This window comes from Neltuma alba, unplaced genomic scaffold (assembly GCF_004799145.2).
Source record: "Neltuma alba isolate B1F8T4 unplaced genomic scaffold, ASM479914v2 tig00011258_pilon, whole genome shotgun sequence".
Lineage (NCBI taxonomy): Eukaryota > Viridiplantae > Streptophyta > Magnoliopsida > Fabales > Fabaceae > Neltuma > Neltuma alba.
In genome coordinates, this window is record NW_021635971.1 from 1 (window position 1) to 19,056 (window position 19,056).

The 19,056-nt window shown below is 36.1% G+C and overlaps 1 protein-coding gene and 2 pseudogenes across 3 annotated transcripts; all 3 read right to left on the reverse strand.

Annotated features, from left to right (window-relative positions):
* Positions 1–105: 105 nt before the first annotated feature.
* LOC114763141 (receptor-like protein kinase FERONIA) lies at positions 106–3,385 on the reverse strand (annotated as a pseudogene).
* Positions 3,386–6,267: 2,882 nt separating this feature from the next.
* LOC114763142 (serine/threonine-protein kinase STN8, chloroplastic-like) lies at positions 6,268–9,527 on the reverse strand (annotated as a pseudogene).
* Positions 9,528–12,807: 3,280 nt separating this feature from the next.
* On the reverse strand, positions 12,808–17,413 carry LOC114763143 (serine/threonine-protein kinase AtPK2/AtPK19). Of its 3 annotated transcripts, none has more exons than XM_028952749.1 (7): positions 17,295–17,413; positions 15,066–16,010; positions 14,764–14,846; positions 14,549–14,669; positions 14,287–14,460; positions 13,877–13,984; positions 12,808–13,408 (listed from the first exon to the last, which is right to left on the reverse strand). In XM_028952749.1, exons 2-7 carry the CDS (start codon positions 15,741–15,743, stop codon positions 13,109–13,111), a joined length of 1,464 nt encoding a protein of 487 aa, XP_028808582.1. In that variant the 5' UTR covers positions 15,744–16,010; positions 17,295–17,413; the 3' UTR covers positions 12,808–13,108. The 3 variants fall into 3 exon arrangements, with proteins under 3 accessions (XP_028808582.1, XP_028808585.1, XP_028808583.1); XM_028952752.1 differs by lacking the exon at positions 17,295–17,413 and adding an exon at positions 17,083–17,243 and having other exon boundaries at positions 13,049–13,408; XM_028952750.1 differs by lacking the exon at positions 17,295–17,413 and adding an exon at positions 16,334–16,851 and having other exon boundaries at positions 13,049–13,408.
* Positions 17,414–19,056: the final 1,643 nt, after the last annotated feature.

A 19,056-nucleotide genomic window follows, 5' to 3' on the forward strand; every position in this document is an offset into this window, starting at 1 on the left:
AGAGTACGTTAACATACTTGAAGACAATGCCAGAACCTTGTTATTGCTTAAAAGAAAGATCTATAAGGATGAATATGTGATTACCTGCACAGAATTGAACAATAGTTTCAGGGGAAGGTAAAATGGTTAATAACCTGAACCGGTTATGTTTCATCCTCATGTAATGTGGTCACAATTACAACTTACAATATCAAAACAAATGAGACAGAATATATAACATACATAAATTAAATAATAATAGTGATGTTGAAAGTTCAATTTTGATTCCATTCATCAACATTAACAGCTTCAAAGTATTATGTAGTCCTCATCCTTGTGTAGGGATTCTTGCATGAAATTAACGCCCTTTTGGGTTCATGATCTGAGAAAACACAGCGCTTGGTGTTAACCCATCAGAGTCTTCACTGGCCAAGCTCCGACCACCAATGCTCATACTCATTCCTGAGCTTCGGGAATCGGTTACATTACCGTCGAAACCTGGCAATGCGTCGTTCGGGTCCTTCTTCCCCTTGGAGTTCACATACAGTGGTTCCTCCTCGTCAATGTCATGCATTCCTCCAATGCCGCCCTTGCCACTCTCTTCTGCACTCTCTTGCAGCTGCAAAGCGAACTCGAGGTTCCACAGCACATCCCCCATCGATGGCCTCTCGATGCCCTGATCGGCGACGCACTTCATTGCAGTCTCGGCAAACTTTTTGAAGCATTCTGGGGCTATCTTGCCCTTCAAGTAAGGATCAACGAGCTGGTCAAGAATGCCCTTGTTGTAGCAATGAGCAGCCCACTCTGCTAAGCTCACTTGCTCTTTTGGAAGGGTTGGGTTCAAAGCTGGGCGAGCGCACAAGATCTCGAAAAGAACCACCCCGAAGGAAGGAGTAAACATCAGATTTATCAGTCAGTTGTTGCCTCCTGAAGTATTCTGGATCCAAGTACCCAAAACTACCCTTAACTACGGTGCTCACATGGGTGTTTCCAATGTGGGACCAGTTTTTGACAATCCAAAATCAGAAACCTTTGCTACCCATTTCTCATCCAGTAAGATGTTGGTAGTCTTCACATCTCTATGGATGATAGTGTGTGGCACCAGTATGTAGATAGTGTAAACCTCGAGCAGATCCAACGCATATCTCAAGCCTTTGCTTCCATGGCAGAGGAGGTTTCTGGGTCTTGTATAGATGCTCCCGGAGAGTTCATGAGCCATGTAGTCATAGACAAGGATCATTTCAGTGTCTCTTCACAGTAGCCAATCAGCGAAACAAGATGCCGGTGGCGAAGTTTAGAGAGCATTTCAATCTCTGTTTGGAACTCATGTACACCCTGCTCAGAAAGAGGATTCCCACGTTTAATTGCTACTTTGGTCGTTCCACCATCAATCTCTCCTTTGTAAACCTACCGAATCCTCCCACACCAAGGAGCAAAGCCTCATCAAAGTTGTTTGTCGCAGCCTGGATTTCAGCAAACGAGAAATGCCTACAAAGGTTTGATGGGAGCGATGATGCATAGCTTCCTGTTGTGTTGGTCTTGGCAGAACCAGCAGAATGGGAGTTACCATAAAGAGAAAGAGGAAGCCAGCCAGATGGGCCTTCGCTTGTACCGGAATCCTTCTTGCCATGCCTCCTACGACGCGAAGCAGCAAAGGCAATGAGCCCAACAACAAGTAATAGAACTACTCCCCCACTAACACCTCCAGCAATTGCTCCTTTCTGAACCTTCGATTGGCCCTTACTTGAGCTCCTAGCCAATGATGGATCGATAACATCTTGCTTTGGAGCAGGAATAGGATTCAGCCCAGCAAGATTACCAGCAGGATCATTAATTTTGAATATCTCCACTCCATTCAATATTGCATCATAGTACTCAGACTGTGACTTAGTATCTGGATGTAGTGCAAGCCACAGATCCTGTTGTGGCTGCCCAACAGGAACAAACACTACATAATCCCTATGCACTGGAACCCCATTATCATGTGGAAGATTATATTGGCTCTTCGCCCATGCAATAACATCTGCTTCGTCTTCAGCAGTTTGATTACCAAGGAATATATCGAACACCCTTTGATTAACCTTGGTGATATTGGTAGTACCCTCACAAAAGTGGAGTCTCACAAGATAGGAAAACCCAGAATCAATGGAGAAAATCCAAGTCAATTTGTAATTCTTATTGATATCAGCATTTGGCCCCATTGATCTAGCCGTAGAGTAGACATCAACAGGAGCAACATAAGAGGGTGTGTCTGGAGGATACGTGATGTTAACCTCAGGATCAGCAGGCTCAGTGACTCCAAAAGCAGCACCATAAAGATAAATAGTATCATCATTCCATGACCTGAACAAACCAGTATCGTGGGAAGGCGAAATATCATTCCCACCAACATTAAGCCTATAAACAGTCTCAAGGGCAGTACTATTATCAAAAGTGTAAGGAGTTTGTGTGCCCACAATCACAGGATTTTCAGTAGGAGAAGCATAAATATCAGGAGGCATAGACACAATCTCAATCCCATTAACAAAGGCATATGCATTAGAAGCATTAGGAGATGGAGTAAAGGTTACATTCAGCGAATCTCCTTCAACATTGACCAAATATTCTTTCACAAGAGAGACATAGTTCAAAGCTGATACCGTTTGAGCAGCACTGAAGTTCCTAAGAAGCGTGTAGGATTGAGCAGTGACGGAGAAAATCGCATTGGAGGCGTTAAGTCCGTCATAAGAAGAAGGGTAGAAGTAGAGACGGATGAATTTCCGACCAGCTGCCACCGGAAAAGAGTAGGTGAATTCCGACTCAAACACACGCGCCGTCACAAACGGAACTTCCGGCACGGACGGGTCTTGTGTTGCAGCCTCAGATTTCTTGGACTTGCCCGTAGACGATAAGAACTTCGACCCAACATCAGAAGTCCATTTTCTTCCATCAGTATCGGTTGAATCTGGAGGACCACCACAGCTCAAGAATATTTTATCAGACGGCACATAATCCGCAGCTCGAACAACTTGAAAAGCTAAGAGAAGAATCCAAGGAAGAAACCCTTTGATGTCCCTCATGACCCAGAGCCTTCTAGTGTTGCGCGTGACCAGAAAAATTCAACAAAATCAGAACTTGAAAACAATCCCACAGATCTTTAAGGAGCAGGTGGTGGATTATCAAACTCAAACAAAAATCCACAGAATGATGAAGGCAATTTAAGACTCTGTGGAAACAAGTATGACCAGGAAGATCTGATGCATTCAGGATTTGGATTTGAAGAAGATCACAGAAAGAAAGGGAAGGAAAATGAGAGCTTATTTACTGAAACTCTGCTCAATCGTTACTTTAGTAATGCGCGTCTGGATCGTCCAGATGATAAGTGAACGGTGCAGATCAATTTAGCAAAATACTAGCTGGCTGTTTCAAGTTGCTTAATATGAAGCTAAAAAAACAAAGGATTTGATTACCTTAAAAGCTTATAGAAACAGATGTTTATGCAGTATGAAATGACGGTTATGGCCTTACGACGGTGGGATATTTCCGGTGAGCCCCTCAGGAGTCATGACAGATCAGAGTTACGGTGAAAGGCGTGGTCCCCACGCGGTTTCGGAAGTGCCGTCCACTGTATTCATAAAGCGGCTCCCTGTACTGGCGCGTTTGGTGACTCCGTTTATCAATTATTGATTATGATTCTTCACTAAAATAAACAAAAATTTAATATATTAATTACTATCTTTCAAAAACCTTTTTTGTTGTTCCTAATTGGAAAAATTAAACATTTGGCCCCTACAGTATTGTCTTAAATGGCTAAATTTTAACTTAATTTGCTCTTTTCAAACTCAATTCTCAAATTTGACTTGACGCAAATTAATGCTTATAATTTAGCTATTTAAAATATTGTTTCCAAGTTCAAAAAAAAAATCATTTAGTTATCATAATTTTATTTTCTAAAATACAAAGACCAACATTTTAAATGGTTAAAATTATAAAAATTAAATTGTACAGAGTGAAAGTTCACAGCCTAAGTTTCAACCAACTCAAAATTATAGGAATTGAGTTGTAATTTGTAACACTAAATAAAAAAAAGGATTAATTGATTAATTTTCCTTGTTAATTTCTTTAATTATGAATATATCATTTATCAACATATAATAATTTGATGAGTATGCACTAATCTGGCCTTCCTGTCTCTCTTTTTTTTAAAGGATGGCATGGTTAATATCTTTTTGAAACCAGGATGATTGTAGAAAGTCGTATGAAGTCTAAAAAAATTTCATCATTGTGTACTTTTTATAAGAAATCCATAGTTTATAAATTGTGACAGAATTTGATGGATTTGGTTTGCAATCCTTTTGAAATGTTTGAATATTTGAAGATCACACAAGTAAGAGCCACGCAATACATAAGCCAGCGATTTGAGGGTCAACAATTTAGTTAATTATATTATTTAATTTTTAAAAAAAAATTATGAATGGCTAAAATTTTTATATTGTGTGTGTGTGTGTGTAGGTTTATGAGAGTGTACAAATATGTACACACATGAGTGTACGCTTTTCCATCAAAAACCAAACTAAGAAAAAGTCCTACCGAACGAAGTTTTCTAAAATTGAATAAAATTGATAAACCTAGAAGCATCTCAATGGCAGCTAGTCCACATTGGCATGTTTAATTGAAATGAGATTTAAAAAAGGGAAAAATGATTGGGGAAATTGCTAAAAAAAATCTTAATACAAAATGTATTGTCTAAGGAAATTCAAGAATTTAGGTCCCTAAACGGGTGCAATTTATTTTCAGTAAGTACAACTCTTTTTCAATTATATTCTACTCTTCTTAAACTATAAGCAAATATCTCCTGTTTTGTAGATAATTAAAAATAAGTTATACATAATTAAAAAAAATTGCATCTGTTAATAATAGGTTGTGTTTAGACCTTTAAAGAAATTTTAGATGTTTTGGAGTAATAAATACTGAAATGGAGGATTTTTCAGCAATTTTTTAAAAAGATATTCTTGTAATATGTTTTAAACTTAAAAGCTTACATCGTTTACATACTGGCCAGAAAATAGAAATTAAAGGATTAAATTGAAATTTTAAATGAAATCGAGGGAAGTAACTAATTTTTCATCTGAATAATTTAAAATATTTTATAATATTTGAAATATCAAATTGTAACTTTAATAAGCATGAGTTTTTTTTTGGCCATCAATAAGTCTTGGTAATACCAAAACTAAAATAACTTATAAATAACTTTTTAATCGTGATTTACAAAATAAAAAATAAGGATGTGATAAAAGTTTTGTTTCGGCTTAATAATTGATTGTGAATCCAAATAAGCTCGAATTAGATTGTTAGTTTGAGTTTTGCACAATATTTAAAACATTCAATAGTAAAATATTATAATATACAAAGCAAATCAAACTACAATTCCACGACGCACAAACGGTAACTTATTTCTATATATCTTTTAAAGTTATTCACATTTATTTTCTTCTTATAAATAGTGCGTGTCTGTACATTACAATTTACATAAAATCTGAGACAAGATACTTTTGTTTTTCTTTTTGACCTGAAGACAAGATGCTTATCTAAGGTACATTACTTGGTGTGACTTTTTATAGCTATATAGACATTGATACATAGGTACATGAACTCAACCTTATTCATGCATCTATGTATCTGTCATGAACCTTATCCTTATAATGGGAATGGAAGATGGAGATTAGGAATATGGGGAGGTTAGGTACACAGAGCTTATGAGATGATTCCTGCCTACAACTTTTTACTAGGAATACATGAATCTGAATCACACAGAGAGCACGGATTATGACACACAGTAAACACACCATCTGAGAGAAGAGGAGGCTTTTTTGAGAGAGATTTTCAGGGACAGGGAAGTTACCAAGTGTTTTCCTATGTAGCCTTTAACCCTCAAATCTCTCATATTAACAACAGTAACAAACTTGACTTACCCATTACTCACTTTGGGCTTGGGCTTGAATCCAACAAGGGTGGAGTAGAACCCAACAGTAGTGGTTTTGCTTGAATACAGATATTCAACAAGCTTAGCTTTTGTATCCTTGGATGCAGGTTAAGATATAATGGATGATGTAAGAGTCCCAAGAATCTGTCTTCGTTCTTCGAGTTCCAAAAATGATACTAGACAGGAAACTAGGGGATAACAATGGAGGTTCACATTCTCGTTCTGTATGTGACAGTATACTACTATTCTTTACATGAAAAACACAAACATTAGCATCAAGCAAGAATCAAAATAGGCAAACTAAGGTTGCAAAAAGAGGCATCATCTACAAGGACATAGCTCAGATGAATCTGTCATATAGAATTGAACATCATTTCTCTTGAATGCATAATCAGTTTCCCCCAATAAGTGAAACATCAGATACTAGAATATGGCAATAAAATGTGGCTTCGTTTTGTTCTTTCTATCTTGATTCAAGCCATAGAAGTCAGAACCACCCATGTGCTGGCATTACCAAACATCTGATATACAACTCAGAAGAACCCAATTATGACTCATGGGAAAAGATTGATTTAGCTCCTAAGCCACAGAGGGCTCTTTTCTGAATTTGATACAAATCGAGGCCAGCAGCAACCAACAGTGGCAGTTATCTTCTGTGAAATATAAACATCTTTCTTGAGCTCTAGCCCACCGTGTGCCCGCAAACTTGGAGAGGAAGGGCCGAACAAAGAAAAGTCACAAGTTGTCCACATAGATGGTATCCTTTCCTCCTTGTTTAATTAATTCAATATGTAACAAAATCTTTTCATGTTCATATTGGAATTATTTACTCAGTTTCTCATCCTGGAAACAGGAAAGTAACTGCTGTACAGCTTCAGAAACAAATAACTGACAGCAAAAACACAACATTTAGCTCAAGCTCAGCAATACAAAATTAAAAAGAAAATATTAAACCATGCAAAAATGAAAAAAGGGAATCGGTATACTCACATCATTAAGCATCTCACTTTCTGCTTAAGCTCAATTTTGAAAGGACTGCAGCAGCTTGATCACCACCCAGAAGGAAATAAGGATGCCTTAAAGCATCTGCAGCTGATAAACGTCCTCTTCTAAAGGGACCTCTCTCACAAATAAGCTTGGTTGCTAAGTCCCACCCTCGACCCGAGTCACAGTCAAGAATTCGGAAATCGGGCCTCAGGCGAGTATAATCTCTCCATTTGATCAAATCATATTGACATGTTTTGATTTCCAACTTAAAGTTCTTTAAAGCAGCTGGAGATCTTAAGGATGGTATTGCCATTTGCAGGAGTACAACCCCAGCAGAGTACATGTCAAACAGATCAGGACTGTTCAGCTGCAACAACAATCGCATGATTCTACTTTTAGCACTTGCTCAATGCAGACAATATAATGCAAACAGATTTTACAGTGTGTCTTTCAGAAGAAAATAACTACATAAAGATGAAATGGTGAATTTCATCACAACGTGGAGACTCTATAGCCGATGCAAAAATCTTACCCAAGAACAAGAATCTATGGTTTAGAGAGTACAAATAAATCTAGCCCTATACCTTATAGACATAATTATTTCGACAAAAGAGCTGACTTTGGTAATTTAATTTGTAAACAAGGTATGAGCATTAGAACCTGCCACAAAATTGGTGAAAGGAAAGCTGCAATTGGCTCTGGAGGAGGATTGGAGTTTCTTCTGGGAGAACGTATAATTCTGGGGGACAGTAGTCAGGATCCAGTAAGGTAATGCTGGGTACATAATTCTTTCCGATTCGAAGATCTGCTGCTGCACCAAAATCTATGAGTTTAATCTGCCCCCGTCTAGTGACTACTAAATTGGCAGGCTTCACATCTCTGTGAACAATGCCTGTGTCGTGAATTTTCTTAAGACATGTAATGATCTGGCGCATTATTTGCTTGATGATCAACGCATTTCGCTTAGAAGAGTCTACACCTTGCAAGACACTTCCAAACATAACAGACTCTAAGTTGGAAGGAAAGTTGCGATCTTTCATGTAATCAGCAAGAGTGCGGTCTCCCTGTTAAGAGACAACCTGCACTTAGTATATAAAAATATAGATGCTAATGACATGTGTGTGCGTTTCTTAGCAAATTTGCTTAATTAACTTTATGCAATGAATGCAAATAGAACAAGGTATAGACCAGACCATAGTTTTAGTTATAATTATCTATATTATAAGATCACAATTAAGACCACCATAACATACTAAAACAAAATTTTCGGAGGTTAATTGGTGCATGGATGGATAATATTTTTTTTTTCTATTTTTCTTCCCAGTAAAACATCAATGAATGATCCATGGTTGTTGCTTATGCAAGAAAGTATCAGGTAGAGCACCTCAAACTTCCAAACGAGCCATTTTCCACCCTTTATGAATTGTGAATTTGTTCTATCAGCTACAAAACTTCCCAGGAATTCAGCACATGTTTCAGGAGCTGCTCTGGAAAGCCTGTAATTGAACCACTCCTCAAAGTCACCGAATTGTTCAGCCCCTACGGTTCCAACCTTCACCTGTACATGCCATCCAGCCAACGTTTGAAGACATTCAACAGGATTATCATTACTTAAAAAAGAAGGGGATGCATTGAAAAGAGATTGCTTCCATGTCAGAGTGCACAGGTTTCTCATCAATTTTGGAGTTCGGGTAGCAAAATAAGAAGACTTAAATTATTGTCTCATTCTTTTCATTGTTCTAGAAGTTATAAAGCAGACCAGGAAACATTCATATTTCTAGAGCAAAGTAAACAAAGAAAGAAGGATATGGATATAAACAAACACACACATTGTCATTATTACCTGTAGAAAGAAACTGATCCAACCATGGCTTCATCGAACCAGGAAGCATGCAATATAAGTAAAGCTGTCTACAAATGCATGTAATAAGAATACCTTTTTCAGAATAACTTTATCCTTAGATTTCACATTCAAATTTGTTGCTGTCTTGCCTCTTCCCCTCTTCTGTACATTCTCTTCAACATAACCATTCTTGGGAACCACAACACCAGAGTAAACAACACCAAATGACCCTTCCCCAATCTTATCTCCAATCTTAAAATCAGTCCTCTTGAGATTCCTTCTTCCTATTAAATTGTCCAAACCGAGTTGCAGAGGAGCCAGAAGGTAGGCATCAATGGCGCCTATAAGAACACCTGGCCTGCAGTCAAGTAAATCCATGTCAGTCCTGCAAAAACAAGAAAACCCCACTTCTGGAAATCGGATAAATCTGCAGTTAATCTCTGAAATTGGACTACTCCTGATTGAAGAACAGGGAATTGATTCAGGTATATAGTGCTCTCCAAAAAATCGTTGGGAATGTTATCCAGAAAAGCTTTACACTTTACAGGGTTACTCTTGAGACGGTTTGTTAAGAAGGAAATATTATTTGGTGGAGTGGATTTCAGAGGAGAGAAGGATATTGTCATGAGGTTGTATTGAAGGGTATATGCAGGAGGACGAAGCAAGGAAGCCATGAAAGGCGTCACAAAAGATGACAATGCTCAGAACTTGGGGTTGCTCTAAGAGTAACGTCAGCAGAAGGCAGTGGCAGCTCTCTTGCCATCCGTTGGCCTTTTCGCTTTATCCAACAGGAATACATTTTCTTGGACCAAAATGTTAGGTTTTATTTTAGGGAAAATGACAATAAAATACCACCTGAATTCCAAAAAGACAAATAAGGGACCTGAATAAGCAAAATGACATATAGGGGACTGGGTACCAATCTGGAATTCAGATTTTTGGCCAAAAGACCAAAATGCCCTGTCTGAAAGTGAGAGAAAGGAGAGAGGAAGAAAGCGACGCAGTGAGAGAAAGGAGAGAGGAAGACCGACGGTGATGAAATGCGGGAAGAAGGAAAGAAGAATGTTGGAAATGCTATTATCTTACTCCTTCGCATCACCATTCTGTAGAGATTGTTGATTTGGTGGGTTTTGGTTGTGGGAAAGAGGATTTGTAGTGAGAGAGGGAGTGAACATGCGGGGAAGATGAAGTGGAAATCAGAAAACAATGACAAGCAATTACGTTACGTAACTGCTGTCATATGCTTGCTGGTTTTTGGTAAATCCCACTACGTGAATGGTAAATCCCACTATGTGAATGGTAAATTTTACTATACATGTAGTTAATTATGAATTTTACAAAATACATATTGTGATTTACAACTTTTGTAGTGAAAGTGACTACTTTGTTAATGGGTTTTGCAACCTGTTTTCAGGAGATAAACAACTTGTTTGTAAAAACTAATAAAATTTCACGCTAAATTTGACAAAACGTATAGTGGGATTTACAACTTCCGTAGTAAAAATGACCACTTATTCAATGGGTTTTGTAACTTGTTTTCAGGAGATGGGCAGCTTGTTTCTAAAAACTAATAAAATTTCATACTAAATTTGACAAAACACATAGTGAGATTTACAACTTTCGTAGTGAAAATGATCACTTCTTCAATGGGTTTTGTAACATGTTTTCAAGGGATTGGCAACTTGTTTCTAAAAACCAATAAAATTCTATGCTGAATTTTACAAAACATAGAGTAATATTTACAACTTTTGTAGTGAAAATTACCACTTCTTAAATGAATTTTGCAACTTCTTTTCAGGGGATGAGCAACTTGTTTCTAAAAATCAATAAAATTTCACGCTGAATTTGACAAAACACATAGTGAGATTTACAACTTTCATAATGAAAATGATCACTTCTTCAATGGGTTTTGCAACATGTTTTCAAGGGATTGGCAACTTGTTTATAAAAACCAATAAAATTATATGCTGAATTTTACAAAACATGTAGTGAGATTTACAACTTTCTTAGTGAAAATGATCACTTCTTAAATGGGTTTTGCAACCTCTTTTCAGGGGATGAGTAACTTACTTTTCACCACCAATAAAATTTCACGCTGAATTTTACAAAACACATAATGGGATTTACAACTTTTATAGTGAAAGTGACCACTTCTTCAATGGGTTTTGTAAACCTGTTTTCACCGGAAGAGCAACTTGTAAGCATAAATAAATCATTCAGTGAACGTGCACCTGAAGTACATCACAATAAACATTGAACTATTAAGTTTCATAATTAACTACATGTATATTAAAATTTACCATTCACGGAATGAGATTTACCATTCACGGAATGGGATTTACCAAAAACCAGCAAACATATGACAGCAATTACATTACGTAATTGCTTGCGACTATTTTCTGATTTCTGCTTCATCATTCACCAAATACTGAATATGAACCCTCAAATGCAATAATCCTGTTCCTATTTCACCATGAAACAGCCACAAAAATGAATAATCCAAATCCCGCCATCAATTCTACTCACTCATGAATAATTCAAATACTTCAGCGACCTCTTCGACGACGACAATTTCAGGGGGTACAAGTTATTTCAGACAGGGCAATGTATTTCAGCGATGGTAACCAAATTCAGCGATGGCAATCTACTCCTACGACGACGGCAACGTGATTTCGAAAAATCCTTTTTGGTGACTGCAGGAACTTGGATTTAGTTTCGTAGAAGGAAATCAGTTTCTCCCTTTCTCTATCGCATGAATACACTGCTCAGGGCAACATATTCAGAGACAATCAGGGCAATTCGGTCTTTTGGCCGAAAATCTATATTCCAAATTGGTACCCAGTGCCCTATTTGTCATTTTACTTATTCAGGTCCCTTATTTGTCTTTTTGGAATTCAGGTGGTATTTTATTGTCATTTTCCCTTTATTTTATATGTCTAACAAGATAAAAAGGTCAGAAACAATTGTGCGTATCATAGTTCTTTGGGGATGAATGTAGATTAAAAAAAAATTAAGTAAATTAGTTATTTATAATAACAGTAAGTGTTCTTTTTAAAATACCTGATAATTATGTGTTAGTTATAACTATTATTTGATAAATTTTTTAATATATATAATTATTACAGAATTATCTTTAAAAAATAGATAAATTTAAAAGATAAAATAAATTAAGATTTTATATTTATAATCAAATTAAATATTAAAATGGTTCTTACATTAAAAATCTACTTAAAAAGTTAATGAATAGCTCTTTTTATCGCTGACACGTCGACGGTTTTTTGACCAGGAGCTTGAATCATCGATGATCCACGTTACGTTACAGTTAACCAAGTTTTTGCCCAGAAAAACGAATTTAAGAAAATAAAAACACACACATATATATAAATATAATTTAGAATTCGTTATTTTTAATGTCTTATCATGTGAATAATTAATAATGCCCAGGTCCTTTTATAAGCTATAAATGATTAAGTCCCGTGAATAAAAAAAAGTTAATTTAATTAAAGATAATAAATATGTAAAAAATGTAATTTATTTTTTCAAATACTTCTATTTTCAGGGAGCGTGGATGAAAAAGAAAGTGACCAAAAAAAACACAGACCAAAAAATGATTTTAAAAAAAAGATAAAAAATATATAATTAATTAGAAATAACAATTAAATATTCAGATATCTGCGTTTATGTAACCTGTAAAAAGGACAAAACTCATTCAAAAATTATAACCCATAAAAAGGCAGATGGAAGAACATTTGAACCCTATACCTTTTTTTCTTTTTTGAAAAAAAGGTGAACCCTGTACTTTTATATTATCTCTGTCTATTTTACAGGCACATAAATAAGAGAATACGCATAATAATTTCTTCTTCTTTTTTTGCAAATTACTGTTCATAGAGCCATTTTCAAGGGATATTATTATGTCTTTTATTTTATTGCGTATCTTCGATTTTTTTATTTTCTTAAAATCCAAATATCCCTCCTAAAATACAGAAGGCAAAGATCGCAGCAACATGACAATAGTAGGAAAATACACGCAGTGAAGAGCAGTGTTCCAATTTCGATTTCTCAAGTAAAATCATCCAACTCAGATGAAGTAGAGATGAAATTGCACCTCAGCAAAGAGACAATAGGATGCCAAATCACATAGTATTTGTCCATCCCACAATAATTTATCAGCAAGTCAGCTAAATGTAATAATAAACGAGCTGTAAATCCCACACAACACATAAGGACACATTAAAATGTTTGTTGCAGTACCATAGTACTACAGTCTTCACGCAGCTAAATAAATAAAGCCGAGTATTGCAGAAAACTCATGCATCATATGCCGCCAGTTAAAGCTAGCAAGAAGGGCTATTCCTTTGAAGGAAGGAAGCTGCAGATCTCACATAACTGAAGTCTTTGAAAAGATTGACACCATTTGGACTAGCAGCCGGGGAGTCGACGATGGGCATATCGGTCCAGCGCTTCTCAAAGTTGGCAACACAATGCTTTCCAGCAACTTCAGGGCGAAAGCTTGGTTGGACCTCACGTGAATCCAACTTCCTCCAATTGATTGGTTTAAACCACTTATGATTTTTAATTTCCAAGCTTCCCCTTGTCCCACTGCCTAATCGCTTAGTCGCGTCTTTCTGCAGAAGCTGTAACAGGGACAGTCGCGTTTATTTAACTTTTATAAACAAGTAGCAGCGAGAAATCAAAATAAAAAGGGTTTATATATTTCTAGCAAAAGTATGTCAATTTATTCTCTCTAAAATGAAAAAATTTTGAACCTTATGGCAGGGTTTGGTGGGTGAACATTCAAATATCCAATCATTGGGAAGTGGAATGCGTATTTATAGAATGTTTTTTTTTTTGGGGGGGGGGGTGATCCCTAAGCTAAGTATGACGAATCAAAACAAGGAAATCTTTAATATTTCATATGCGATATTCAAAAAACTCATGAATGGATTTCTAAATGCACAAGAAATTGATGTGTCAGCTTACCAAATATCACATGGAAGTGGAGGAAATGTTTTTTGATTTCACGCTAAGAATATTATTTAAAAAGAGTTATTTTTCTTTTTGGTGATAAAAAAAGAATGAGTTCTTGGCGAACTAATCATTACCATTTTCAACAGGGAATGTGCCTCACTAGACAAAAATGCTGGCAGCTTGATCTTGTCTTTAATTATTTTCTGCTGAATCTTCTCACGGTTTCCACCACAGAAGGGAGGCTGCAGAGACGACGACCAAACAACAAAAACAATCATTTTCTATTCCAAACCAGAAGCACATCATTAGCTACTCAACCCCCAAGAACACAAAAGTTTATCACAAAAACATAATAAAATATGTTCACCGACAAAAATAAATAAATTAGTACGATATGTAAATAGGTAACAACATTAAAAAGCAAATAGGATCTGTTGCCACATTATTTTTCGTAAGAATTCCAGGCAAGATGAGATATAAGTTCTCGATCAACTTCAAAGATCCAAATGAACAATTATAATTATACAAAAAGCAGGAGGCAAACCTTTCCAGTAAGCATCTCATACAGTAGGATTCCAACACTCCACCAATCAGCAGCCTTATCATGGCCCTTGCCAAGAATAATTTCAGGTGCCATGTACTCTATTGTTCCACACATGGAATTAGACCTTGTATCACTTTCAAATTGCTTGGCCAGGCCAAAATCCGTCAGCATAACCTAGTTGATCAATATAAAAACCTCAGATCATTTGAAGTCTAAAGCAGAGGAAAAAGTCATACAAGCATGAAATAGGGCGGGGGTATACATGGCCATCAGCATCCAGCAGGATATTTTCAGGTTTTAGATCCCTGTGCATTATTCCGTTTGTGTGGAGATGGGAAACTGCAGAAACAATCTCAGCAGCATATATGCGTGCTAGATCCTCTCTGAAATCAAAAGCAAGAATGAAACAACAAAGTCAAGTACTTATCCTCCTCTGTGTAACATTTCTTAGAAAAGAAAGGCCAAAACCAAAAGTACCTGAAAAGGCCTTGATGATAAAGCTGAAAGAAAAGATGACCCCCATTTACAAAATCCAGCACTAGATACAATCTGTATTTTGTCTGAACAAAATAAACATATCACCATTTTGATCTATGATCGTCAAGAGAAAGCAGTAGAATGGTAACTAAAGATTACTTGAAAATAAGATCCAGTTAACACATTACACAAGCAAGGTTGAATTTAAGAAACCAATGCCAATAGGTATAGATTATTACAACAACAATAATGAACAAAACAGCATCTACAAACCCTAGTATTACTAATTTGAGAATAAGTACCTGAAAAGAGTATCTGAGCTGAACAATAAAGGGGTGCTCTATTTGGGTTAAAATATCCCTCTCAGCTTTCATGTATTCAGCATGGTTCTTTTCCATGATTTTGTCCTTTCTCATTACCTTCATTGCATATATTTCAGAAGTACCCTTTTTCCTCACCTGGTAGACTTTTGCAAATGCTCCCTGTCCCACAACCTTCAAAATCTCAAAATCTTCAATGCTCACTCCCTGGATCTTCACAAGATGACCATTATCACATTCAAGAGATTCTTCAATGATGGCAATGTTGACATTCGATTCATCAACTTCTTTAATGGTCTCTCCAGCAGCATGCTCCGCTGCTTCCAATGAATCCTCATCTCCATGTAAAGTGAGTTTTCCAAGCTTAAGTGATTGGCTAACACAGGTAGAAGGGCCAACTAATGAATGTGAGCGGGTATAAATGACAGCTGGATCATCATAAACGAGTTCACTTGATTCTTCCTCAAGCTCAACAATAGCAGAATCAACATCATTCACTTCTATAGAAGGCACTGTAACTGGACCAAAGACATCAGAGAAATCAAGCTCAAGTTGGTCCGTAATTACACTGTCAGTGAGACTTGTAGGAAAGAGTCTTTGGGTTTGGAATGGTTTGCAAACGCCATTCTTAGGCAAATCAGAAAACTGAGAGGAAACCATTTCGCCAATTAGCACAGGGATCTAAATATGCTGATGGCCAAAGTAACCAACGCTGTAAAGTAATTACAACTAAATTCCCCCAACTGCTGATGGACTCCTGTCAATTGCCTGAATGAGAAGAAAGTTGAAGCGTGCAAATGGAGTTCCCAAATACTTTGGCAGTAAGGAGAGCAAAATCCAGCAGAAGAGGCTGTTCTTGTTTCCCGATGCACAGGAAACGAAGTATGGTCCAGTAGTTGTTGAACTCATGAAGATCCAATTAGCAATCTGCATATTAACCCAAGAAAGAAAAAAGATGAGAAAGACATCACATGCACGGCCATAATGGACTTGGCTAGTCTTTTATTTCCTTTAGGCAATTCTAGAGGTAAGATTTTCAACAAATAGACTAATCATAATCTCACCTCTAATTCTAAGTGACATAACTTGAACCGATAACAGAACAAAATAACAAGTCAAGCTGGGCCAAGGAGGTATAATTGATATATTTAACAGAGGTGTATGACAAGAAATAAAAGGAATTGAGATCACATGCGGCTGGCTTCAGGTGGTTTTAAATTCTGTTAACGAAGAGTGGGACCTCTACCTACCTGACTGGGAATTAGTTAGAAAAGGAAGGTAGATGTACTGGTATTCAGTTCGTGTTGAGGAGAGCGTGAGCTTGAGCTCATGGAGATGCTCGGATCATCTCATCTCATCTCATCTCCTTGTTTCAGGCACAACTGTGATTGAAACTGGTATAGAGGAAATCTGAAACTGTTTATGGTACCACTTTGGTACAGAGGAAATCCGAGAGTGGTCCTTTTTTATTTATTTTTTGACCATAAGAAACGGAATGACAATAAGATAATGGTTCTCAGATATAAGTGAATTCATTAACAAATCTCCAAAACTGAAAATCCAGTACATCCCTCTCCCTTTCCTCTCTGTCTCCCTCCTCTAGCCAACTCCCAGAGGGTCGTTAGAGGTACCACTCTTGCCTTACATAATCTAAAACTACCTGAGGCCAGCTACATATGATCTCAATTCCCTTTTTATCCCCCATTAACAACCCTCTTACATGTATTACGAAGCACTTGTATGACTCCATTGACAGAAGAAATTCCAAAGTATGACAATTCAACTTCATGACATATTAAGAAGAGCTATATAAGCAGTATTGTCTATTCGAAATAAATTATAGACAAAAACAAAAACCAGATCATAGCAGGAACCAAGATCTGCCAGAAAGGTCTAAATTATGATGCCGATCCAATGGCCCAAAACTCAATCTAAGTCCCGAGAGAACACAAAATTCGTCAGCAAAAGTTATATTCAGCTAGAGAACAAAAAATTTTACTTGGTTAGGATACAACTAATGCCAGCAATTCAACAGTTAACTCAGCCCACACAATATCGAACCGTTAAATTCCAAGACAAGGTCAAAGTAAGAAGCTTTGTCATGCGACCCAAGGGTTTGCTTGATAATTTGAAATCTACGGAAGGAAAAGGAAATTGCAGCGGGAAAACGAGATAGAAAGAGAGAGAGAGAGAGAAGCAAGGATGGAGTACCGGGGAATGTTGCAGGGAAGAGCAAAAAGAATTGCGATGGCGCCTTTTCACAAAATTCTGTGAGAGGAACTCGAGCCGCCACTTATAGATCGTTGAAAACTGATGGCTTGCGTTATTTGTTCTTTTTCTTTTTCTTTTTCCTTTTTTTATCTCTGGCAAATTGGGAGCGTTATTTCTATTCGTGACACGTGGCGTCAAACTATTGGGCGACTTCTAAAGGGGGTGGAATATGCTGTTAGGCTTTGGTTTCCAATTCCTTGTGCTAGTTGGATTTGGTTTCACACGATTTTATCATTAACCATGAGATGATATTCTTTCATGTAATATTATTTTTTTATTTACCAAGCATATAATGCTTATCTTAAATTCTACCTAATTTTAATATTTTATTAACTCGTATCGTGCATTGCCCCTAAATGTTTGTTTTTAGATGTTTTGTCTATGTTAGTTTTTAGAGTGAATATATTTCTGTTGTTATGTTGTACTCTTCCACCCCCTCATTGCTTGGCATGCGTGATGCGTTTGTTTAGCTCCTTCTCTAGAAAAATGTTTTTGTGTTTTATATAAAACAAAACACTTTTTACATATTTATTTTTTATAACGTAAAATCATTTAAAATAAATTAAACTAAATATCCCTCAATATGTGATAGGGTCCAAATCAAATTGTACAAAAAGAATTGTTTTAACTGAAAAATTGTACAAAAAGACAACAAAACAGTAATAATTGAATTTTGGATTGTATTACGTTTGCTACTTAATATAAGAGTTATTTTAACTTTCAATTTAGTCTTAAATATAAGACCTTAATCTATTTCGTTTCTCATATTTATTCATTTTTTTAAGATAGTCCTTGTAGAGTTACACATGTTAAGAGTTTTATCAAATAGTAGTTCTAGCTAATATATACTATTAGTAAAAGTATTTTAGGGAAGACAACATATATTTATTATAAACAACTAACTTAACAAACTTTCTTAATTTACTCAAATTAGTCAACTAACTCTTATATTAACAATCAGCGGTAGTAATAAAATAATAAGAATTGCCCAACGCATTTTCCACAGCTTGAACGATTATTTAATCACATTTGCGTGTTAAGCATGTCATTTGTTGTACAAGCTACTTAATTGATTTAAATAGATTAAGAAAGTCAAATACATTAGTCAGTGATAATAAATATAAAATGATTTTCCCAAAATACTCCAATATAATACTGGATCGTATATTAATTTATAAGTTATGTAAATTAATTTAAATAAAGAAGACATAAAATAGATTGAGATATTAATTTAAAACTAAACTCAATCCACTCAATGGCTCTTATATTAGAAACGAAAGGGAATGTTTCTGAAGAGGTTGCTAAGACTTGTTCATGTTTTCATAAAGTGATAGGGTGTTGCTATGGTACCTTCTTCATTACCCACCAGAAAATGTCAATATCTTTTCTTTTTACGAGGTAACCCCCTCAAATCCTGTTCCACATACAAGACCAACTAAGAAAGAACCAGTATAGGCATAGATTTCACCCACACACACAAAAAAAAAAAAAACCTTAACAAGAAAGAAGAATATTGGAAATAAGAGCATATTTGTTCTTCTTTTTATTTTTTTTGGATAAATAAGGCATGTTCGTTCTTCATCTCCAAACATTTAAAAAAATCTATGTCGCAGGAGGGAACAGTAAGAGAAAAATAGGAGAAGAGAATAGTTAAAAAAAAAAACTTTCAAAAATAGTAAAACTACAATTTTGATGAGTTTTT